General features: G+C 41.7%; 1 protein-coding gene across 1 annotated transcript in view; it reads left to right on the top strand.

The window, feature by feature from the left end:
* Positions 1-9,804, top strand: part of rptor (regulatory associated protein of MTOR, complex 1) — a 209,177-nt gene that overhangs the window by 103,865 nt on the left and 95,508 nt on the right. The window contains exon 12 of the mRNA XM_025058498.1: positions 8,505-8,680. Coding sequence (XP_024914266.1) covers positions 8,505-8,680 — 176 coding nt within the window. The remainder of the gene's footprint in view (positions 1-8,504; positions 8,681-9,804) is intronic.

The following is a 9,804-nucleotide window of genomic DNA, read 5'->3' as shown; positions in this document are numbered from 1 at the left end:
CCGATTATGAGGAGCTGAGTTTCTTACTGAAGCCTCCGCCAGCGTCTCTTCAGGCTTTAGTCCTAGTTTCTGCTTCATCTTTGCTGCATTCGTCCTTTATGGAAAACCAAAGCCGTGAATTGTTTATTTTGCACAGTGTATTTGGCTTTGGACTGTCAGACTCCTTTATTGATCGGTGACAAAACTGGATTTATGTTCTTCTCCCCGGACTGATTTAAACGATTTAAAGTTGTTAAAATGAAAAGTTCTAACAGTTTTATGATCGAAGTAGCCTCAGATTATAAATACCTCTGCATCTGGATTGATGGCAGATGAATTTTTATAAATATCGCGTTGATCACTCCGCATCCGCACGCAGAAAATATGGGCTGTTTATGTGGGAATAGATCAGTTTTATGAGTTTTGTAAAAGAAAAAAAAAAAAAAAGGTAATACGCTGGTTTTGATGTCAGTGTTAGATTACATAGATGTGACTTACAGACTTTACTTTCTCTGAAGCACTTTAGGGTCGTAGATGCTGTGTATCACTCTGGAACAGTCAGGGTTAATAACGATGTTCAGAAGCTTTGAGCTAAAAGAGCTAAAAAGGCTGATAACAATCCTCAGTCCTTGATATTGATTTTTTTTTTTTCAAGATATAGAAACAAGCTTTCCTTAAAGATTTGGTTTGACGCATTTTAAAACCTGCTGTAACTATTGATGATTTGCTTTAAAAAAAGAAAAGAAAAAAGACCATCTTTTCTACAAGATGCTACTGTACATGTAAAGATGTCACGATACCAAAAGGAGTAACCACGAAAATGTTACTAAATGTTAAAAGTTTTTTTTTGTGTGAAACATTAGTTGTGCCAATCAGCTAACAGATCGGCGGACCCAGCGTGCGGAAACGTCACCAGTAATGGGCAAACAACCAATCATTCAGCAGCTGTCTCGTTCGGTTGCAGTAGTCGCCATGTGGGTTTGTTTACAAGGGAGTACAGGAGGCCGCTATGTAGCAGAAACTAGCACCGGTAGAATTTCTAGTATAGTAGGAACCGTTACGATTTGGCACCGCAGGGGTACTGTGGGTATTGTGCAACTCTATGTACGTACATGCTTTGCCAAGTTTTTCAAATTATAGCAAATTTACAAAGGAATTTAACAGACACATCTACAGGTTAGCTTAAAGGTAGCTAACAGCCAAAAAAAAAACAACCTTAAAACATTGGCAAGAAGTTTTAAAAAAGACATAAAACAAAGGATTGTGTATAGCAAGTTTAGCTAAACATTGCAAATATGTGTATATGTGTAAATATTTGTTAACCAAAATTTGTTAAAAATAATTCAATTTTCCATCACGGTGGGACATTTTTTTGTCAAAATTAGCAAATATATAAGATAAGATAAAGTTTAGCTCCAAAGTAGCTCAAGTTTGCCCCCAAAAAGTTAAACTTTGGAATTGAAATGTGTAAAAAAAAAAAAAAAAGTAAATGTGTCACAAAAGAAGCAAAAGCTTGCCAAAACTGAAAAGTTACCGTTGAAACATTATCAAAAGTTATTGAAATCCAACCTCACTTTTTTTTTGGTCGAACAACAGAAAATTGCCAACGACCGGGCAGGCTGACCATTTAGACTTTGAAATAAATCTTCCAAACAGACAAAAAGTACCCTGCACTCTGACAGCACCAAAATAGTCTTTCCGTTAGTGCCGCAGCCTTGTAAAAGAAAATACATTACAACCTTAAATTAGATCCTCTGTTTCCTGAGGCTGCTGTGGCATTGACTTTTTCTCTACTCCTCAAATGTATAAATCCATTGATACGGCTGCGGAATTAACTGCCAGGTAGTTCTAAATAAACGTAGAATCTAACAGTTGTTTTTTTTTTTTTTTCTTGATCGCTACTTTGAACGCCATTTGTTTTCAATTTAATACGTTTTTATTTCAAAAGACAGCCTCTAAACACCTGCGTATAAAATTTCAAACATACCTGAGACAACAATGAGCTGTTATTTTAATGATGCTGTATAGGAGTCACCTCTCCTAAAGCCCCCGAAAAAAAGTTAGAGTTACTATCACTCTATCACTGTCCAGTCGCTGCCGTTTCCTGTTCCTAAACTTTTTTTACCAGAGTGGATTTCAGATTCGAACGTGTTATATTCGGATAAATAAAACCTGTTTAGACCCCTCTGTCAGACACCAGCGACTGCGCTGACAGTTTTATCTTTGTCTCGAGTTGAGATGTCTTCGTTTTATTTGATCAGGTTTCTCAACTCTCAGGGATGATTGGTGATGATGGATGGAAACCTGTTAAAACTGTTGAAGCTTTGCAACGTCTTTTGAGCTCATTCTGATGTCGTCGTCCCCCCCCCCCCCAAAACTAAAGGAACTCTACACCCCTAAAATGGGAGGTTTCGCGGGACGTCTCCCAGGATCATGAAGTGTCGGAACTACCCATGTGCACTCTTTAGATTATTGTTTAGACATACAGTACATGTAGGATTCAGTACATAGAGTAGTAGATTCTCAAACTTCCTGTCTGTATATTTGTATTTGTAGTTTTTAGGCACAGCTTGATACAACTTTTTCATATCTGGTACCAACACTGATACTGCAACTTGGAGTATCGGCCGATATAGATACCGATATAAACCGATTCTCCTCCATCACGCTGCGGGATGACAATGCTAAGGCGATCGCGTCCCCGTTTACGTCATGTCGCCCAAAGTTAAATTGAGAATTTGGGTTTAGGTATCAGGTCAGACGGCTTACAGTTCAATTTTGTCTGATCCTGAAATTTTGACCAGTTTCGGACCAGTAACCATCCTGAGTATCGGATTGAGCCATCTCGAGTAGTTTTACTGCCAGACGTTATAGGAGTCAGCCCCTGCTTTCCAGGAGTGGTACTGCACCCAAATAAAAGGAGTCTCTAGATGCAAGACTTTTAAAATGATACTCCATCTGTTACACCTCTGCGGTCTTCTAATCTGTTTTTCTCTGATGTGCGGTGAGAATATTTCTTTGCCGGCTGAAGAACATATTTGACTAATGGATTATCCTGGAACCTTCAGTGTTGAAAAGTGTAGGACATCCAGTTGGAGCTCAACCACCTACCTGACTTTCTGTCAAAGGAACAGGCGATGCTTGGATTGTATCCACCGCTGACTGTTCTTGTTATTTGAGTGTAATTCAATCGGACCAGCGCCCGCAGCTACGTTTGTGAAGTGGAAGTTGTCACCGAAACGCTGAAAAATATTCACAGAGGCTGTGGCCCGAATAGACAAGTGGGATCTTTGAGTCGATGGTAGCGGGAGGCGGCGGCGTGGCCTCTAAAGACATCAGCGGAACAAAGTGTTTGTTAAAAAAAAACTGTGGAAGCTCCCAGATTTGTCTAAAATGCTTCAATCTAAAGGAGGGTTTTCCTGCAGTCTGACCGAGAGGATGTCGGATAATTTTTTTGTCGTTTCGTTACACTTTTCCACCTGAGCGCGTGTCCTTCTCACCCACTCACACATGAAGTGTGTAATGGGGGACGGGCGGTGGCAGATGAAGACGGAGGCGTTGACTTTCACAGGCTCGTTAATCATGCAGGAGATGAGCCAGGCAGGGAGTCCCCACCTACCCGCCTCGCCCACGCACACGCACACCTCCTCTTCCTCCCCAAACCCTCGCGTCCAGACGCTTGGCATGCGCTTCATGGTTGGGCCTGTTCCCGAGCGGCGTCACGAAACAACACGCACGCACAGCTCTCTCCCCTTCCTCACCAGGGACTGTGGTCTCTAGCAAGGAGTATAAAGAAAAAGATGTGAAAGGAGGAGGAGGAAGAGGAAGAGGAGGAGGAGGTGGTGTTTTGTTACTTCTCCACAGCACCAACACGCCATCCTCCTCCTCCTCCATTCAGAAAGTCAGTTAGTCATTCGAGATTCATGTGCGTGCGTGCGTGTGTGTGTGTGTGTTAGGCTCTATTTTAAGAGCTCCTTCTTCCTTTGAGTTCCGTCCTGTGTTGGCTCAGGAAGACCGGACGCTGCGTCAGTGCTGGACTGGAAAGATGTGCGCGCGTGTGTGCGTCTCCTGTTTAAACAGATCAATAAAGTGTTGCTGCGAAAATATTAGCTGAAGTGACTGAAGATGGGGATGGTGGTCACTCCATCCTGTCCTGTGATGATGTAGTGTTTCCTGTAAACGTTTGTCCAACGGTAGTGAGCTGGTGTGGATAAGGAGGATTCCAGGCAGCTGTTCAGAAAGTTGCAGGTTTCAAATCCATCCAAGTCCTGTGTGCAGCACTGTTGTGTCGGGCGTCGGCAAACTTTTTGACTCGTGGGCCACATGTAAAATAAATGACATGTAAAAGTCCTGCATGAAGGCTGAAATGCTTTTAGCATTTTCTATGCCATCTATTGGCGAAACGTGGACATTGCAGGGAAAAGGCAGAAGTATCATGATGATATAAATATATGCCTGTGCTAGAGGGACATGATGAAGGAGCGTCATTTCATTGAAGGGCCACTTCAGTGATTGACCTTCAATAAAAAAAAAGTATATTTTGTTTACTATAAATATTATAATATTTTACTGCAAAAACCATGAACAGATCATTAATCTCATTCTTAAATCACCAACTGAAGCATTTGGGTAATTATAAAAAAAAAATTTAAAAAAATCCAAATCCCAGTTAGGGTGGTTGGTACCTTCCAGTGGACTCACCACCTGCAGGAAGGTTCAGGGGGGTTGGTACGGTGCAGTGTGATGTGGCGGTCATAGAGACTGCTGCCCCCGCGACCCGGTAACGGATAAGTGTATGAAAATGGATGGATGGAAAAAATTAAAGAGATAAAAATGAAATTATAGTTAATTATAACTGACCTTAAATCCAAGGGTCAGGTAGCACTTACCGTTCTAGATCATGTATTCTTCTGGTTCTGTAGTACAGCATTATGGCCCAAACACTTAAAATAACGAGTACTGGAAATACTCCAGTTAAAAAAGGGAAGATGAAAAAAAAAAAAAAAAAATCCTTGACACTAACAGCTTCCTGATTATCCCCAGTGGAAATGAAAGCAAAGAAAGCCGCCATGATTTTCATGTTAATTTGTGAGATTACAATATGCTAATGTGATAATTATAACCAATGCCTGGCATTAATCAGTCGCTGCTGGCAATGGTGTCACGTTTACCGTCAGGATTACCGCAGCACACACTTTGTCCACATTTCTCTCAGGAGACAGTGTTGTCAGGTCGGAGCAATAAAAGGCTGTGGTGGGGGGGGCAGGGAGGGGCTGCTATTGCTTTGTTTAGTGATGTGTGTGTGAGAGTGAGAGTTGGCAGGAGAAAAAAAAAAGAAAAAAAAAGAGGAGAGATTGCGTTAGATGGAGACTGGTGGCACAGATCCATCATCTGCAGCAGTGGCCGGACACCCACTCCACGCCTGCAAACGTTTCAGAAGAAATGAAATATGCATGTGGATATGAGGAGAGAGGAAAAGAAAAAAAAAAAAAAAAAAAAAAAGAGTGAGGCTTCGGTGTCTCTAAGTACCGCCCTTCTCTGTCATTAAGAAAAAAATTTTCTGTATTTTAAACAACATGATTTATTCATGTCTTGTGCTGAGTCCCTTATAGAGCAGGAGTGTAAATACGTCAAGTCTCGTACTGGAAGCTTGGCTTCTTCTGCTGCTGTTGTTGTGCTGCTGCTGCTGCCGCCACTGCTGACTTCCAACACATTATGGAGTCAACTAATGAGTTATTGGTCGGGGACTGCTGACTTCCAACACATTATAGAGTCAACTAATGAGTTATTGGTCGGGGCGAGAGTATGAAGGCTGTGCAGTATATACAGCAGTGTGGAGGCATTACATAAATCCACAGCACTGCATCGCGGGCCTCTTGTGTTGCGCTGCGAGCAGAGCTGAACTGGATGGAACAACTTGAGTTAGGTGGCAGCAGATTTATTAAGAAGGCCTTTTTTTTTTTTTTTGTCTCCTGATCCTTGTCTGCCGACGCAGCCTGTGGCTCATTGGTTGCGAGTGAGCTCTGGTTTTATGCCCTAATTAACGTTGCTAACTCTGCAGGCGCAGGGAGACGAGCGCGCCCCTCGGCGATCGCCTCCGGAAGTTTGACTTTCCTCTACCTTGCGTCAGGTGTTGAGAGCTTCAGTGCGACTTCCTGTTAGCAGTTGTGAAGCCTAAAGATTCCTAATTAAACAAAAGCCGTCAAGGTGTTGATATGGGAGCTAGCAGTTAGCGTCACCACCCACTTGTTGCGCTCCAATGGCGTCGACGGACACAGCAAAGTTGAACGCAAATGGAGAACAACTCAAAGGTACTACTGCAAGGACTTATATGGACTTGATTTTTAGGGTCATGGATTTTGACTTGGAAAACTATAATTTTGAAAATTCATTTTTTTCATATGTTGGTTTTGTGAGATGTGTAGCAAAGGTCAAAGTTTCAGCTAGATGTTCACTAACTGTAACCTAAACGGCTACTGCCCTAAACCAAGAGGTTCTTTATTTTCAATATAAATGTTTTGTGTGGCGCTTTGGCCCAGAGGCAATGTCTCTGTCATGGGTGTGGAACCCCAGGGTTCACCTTCTGGGCAAGATCGTATCCCGGTTAGGGCGGTTGGTACCTTCCAGTGGACTCACCACCTGCTGGAAGGTTTAGGGGGATTGAGGCGGGTTGCAGTGTGATTTGTGTGGCGGTTCTTGGAGACTGCTGCCCCCGTGACCTGGTAACGGATAAGAAGATGAAAATGGATGGATGGATCGATGGATAAATGTTTTGTAAAAAATGTTGTCCCTTTATTTTCAGCTTCTTCTACTGCAGGATTCTTTGCAAACCCTTCAGATTCCAGTCGTTTTTTGTGATTGAAATTTTGCGATTGAAAAACAATTTGTGTTCTAAATTCCCTATTGCATCATTGTCTGAAGTTAAATGTGTTTCCATGGTTATTCTGATAGCGGGTTGTTCTCACAGTGACACCTTGAACGCAGGTCCAGACAAGTCCTGGCACGACCGGGTGGTAGAAAACAGGAGGTTGTAACATGTTCAGTTGAAATGGTTAAAAAAGGGTTGCATGTTCGGTGTAGTCCTTCGACATCGTTGGCCGCTGTGATGTCGGCTTTCTTGGGAGCGCGTCCAGGCTTTAGTCCTGCGTTAAAGGGGAAGATAATAATGGTTCTAATCTCCATTTAATTCCTTACTGATTTGAGGCAAGGTTGCCGAATGAAAGAAAGCCATAAGAGTCAGCGATGATAAAGAGAAGTCGTGGATCTGTTGCCTGCATTAAGACCCACAGCTCATTAAAGTCTCTTTAGTGAAAGACAAACAGAGCCCGAGTCACCGAAAACAAATCAACAGCGCAGAGAACACAGGATAGTCAGGGGCCCTAATTATAATTAAAGTTTTACATCATGCATAAGCCTCCTCCATCTTTCACCATTGAACGTATTGACCGATCGTGCAGTCTTTAGCCGCCACACTAAACCTGTTCTCAGGATAGATTAGAGGATTGTTTACCACCGGAGGAGGCCCTCCTGAAGAGACACACCAGAGGAAAATTTCCTCCGCGGGATCAATAAACTATCACATTATCATTACCTGTCGCAAAATGTCTCGGTGGAGCCTTCGATTGCCTGGAAGCATGAAGTGGTAAAACCTATAGAACAAGAGAATGGGCATGTACGATAGGCGTTTGATTAGTCCTCCTGTTTTCACCAAACAGAAAAAAAAAGGAGGAGTTGTTTGGTTCAACTAATGTTATACTTATTCACAGACATTTGGACACTTTTCAAGATTTTCAAGGTTAAGGAAGACCAACGGAATCCAACCTGTGATCTTCCAAAGTTTGTTCACTCTGGAAAACTGATTTGTTTCTGGTCTTGGATTTAAAATGTCTGCCATAGTGTAGTAGAATGGTGGCTCCAAAAATTGGGACCCGTTGAGAAGTTGCAGAGCAAGACAAACACATTCCAATTTTAATATTTTAAAATAGTTCCGAATACGGGACACTGCTGAAGAAAACGGTACGAAAATATTGGAATTTCAATTCATATTGGAATTTCATATCAAATCATTTACAGAGAAAAACAAAACACTTCAAAATCTTTGACAGGTCTGAGTCTGAGTAAATGTTTCCGGACTCAGGGCTGCCCTCTCTGGCTGTGTCTTCTTTGTCCCCTGAAGGACACAAACATATCTTTTTCGTTTTAAAGTGCACCTGTCCATCACCCAACTTCTGTTTGTGTCTGTTTTTTTTTTTTTTATTTATTCATGTCCACACGCAGCAGGTCAGTCTGTGGTGCAGTTAAATCAATCACTGAATCTCACTCACACTTTTACGGATGTAAACCTTCACCTGATTGGATGTATGCACACGGCCCTGTTACATCACACAGCCATGATGGAGCACCAGGCTTCCATGACCGATTCATGTTTGCATATTTTTCATCACTCCCTCAGTCTCAGGTCGTCGTCTCTGCAGAATAACAAGTCAGAGGAGTGAGAATCAAATTCTGGTGTCCTGTCTGTTCAGGTGGCGGCCATCAATCCCAGCCACCCTCTTGCCCAGATGCCCCTGCCTCCATCCATGAAGAACTGCATTCAGCTGGCCGCCTGTGAGGCCAACGAGCTGTTACCCATGAACCCCGACCTCCCTGCTGACCTCTTCACTTCCTGTCTCACCACGCCCATCAAGATTGCTCTGCGATGGTAAGGTCTTGTCTTATTTGGGGTCAGTTCGCCGTTCACCAAGTGGTATTTTAGTTTTCATCTGGACTAACATTTAGCTTCATTTGGCTTCTTAAAGTTATATATATATATTTTAGTTTTGATATATCATTTCTGACTCTCGTAACATTTTACTGTTTTAGAAATATTTATTTTGAATTTTTATTTTCCGTTCTAACTTCTTGGGTTGGGCTGTATTCATGTGTAGCAACTTTGTCATACCTTTTATGACAGCACGTTTAGCTAACATTGGTGAAATGTTTTGCCAATTTGGAAAAAAAAAAAATCATATTTTCTTTCTTTTTTTAAAAAATATTTTTACATTTAGGTTGTTTTGTTTTTTTTTTCTTTTTTTGCTATTGATTAGAAACCTTTTTTTTAGGAATGTCCAATATTAACTTTTTGCTGATGTCCGATAGGCCGATATTGTCCATACACCTAATTTCCGAATCCGATATCAATTGATACAGTCCTGGTAATGTTTAATTATTTATCCATTGTATGAGTATGAATTTTATTACATCAGCTGCAATGCTGCCATCTAGTGACTTTCACTTTAATAATCAGCCGTTTATCCCCAAAGCTATTTTTAGGGCGCAGGTCATTTGGCAAAACCCAGGCATTGCATTATCAGGTTTTCATTACTGGAGGAAAAAAACGATAACGATTCTTACAGATATTACATAATATGCTAATATTGGGCTAATAATATCGGACATCCCTACATTTTTTGTCTTTTTTTTTCTATATCCTTTGCAATTTATTGGCAGTTTTATTTTAAATGATCATTGTCATACCCTCTTATTTCCTTAGTCAACTTACGAATTTTTTTGGTAACTTGTAGCTGATCACCAGCCCTCATGTGCGCCATAGTTGAGCTACGTAAGCCGAACTGGAAATGTAACATCATTTGATCCTCAGTGATCTTCTCCGTACTCTTTACCATAATTATTCTTTGAAGAAACTTTAAGATGCCAAGAAGTCTTTCCTGAAACCCTGCAGAATGAACCATGTCAGCGGTTTATTTGTGAAGCCTGTTAGCAGCAGGTCAGATCACTGCGCATGCACTGGAGGGGACACAGAGGGCGCGAGGGGGGAAGAGCCAA

This window comes from Cynoglossus semilaevis, chromosome 9 (assembly GCF_000523025.1).
Source record: "Cynoglossus semilaevis isolate Cse_v1.0 chromosome 9, Cse_v1.0, whole genome shotgun sequence".
Taxonomy (NCBI): Eukaryota; Metazoa; Chordata; class Actinopteri; order Pleuronectiformes; family Cynoglossidae; genus Cynoglossus; species Cynoglossus semilaevis.
Note: the sequence above shows the minus strand (reverse complement) of the source record. Positions and strands in the feature narration are given on the sequence as shown.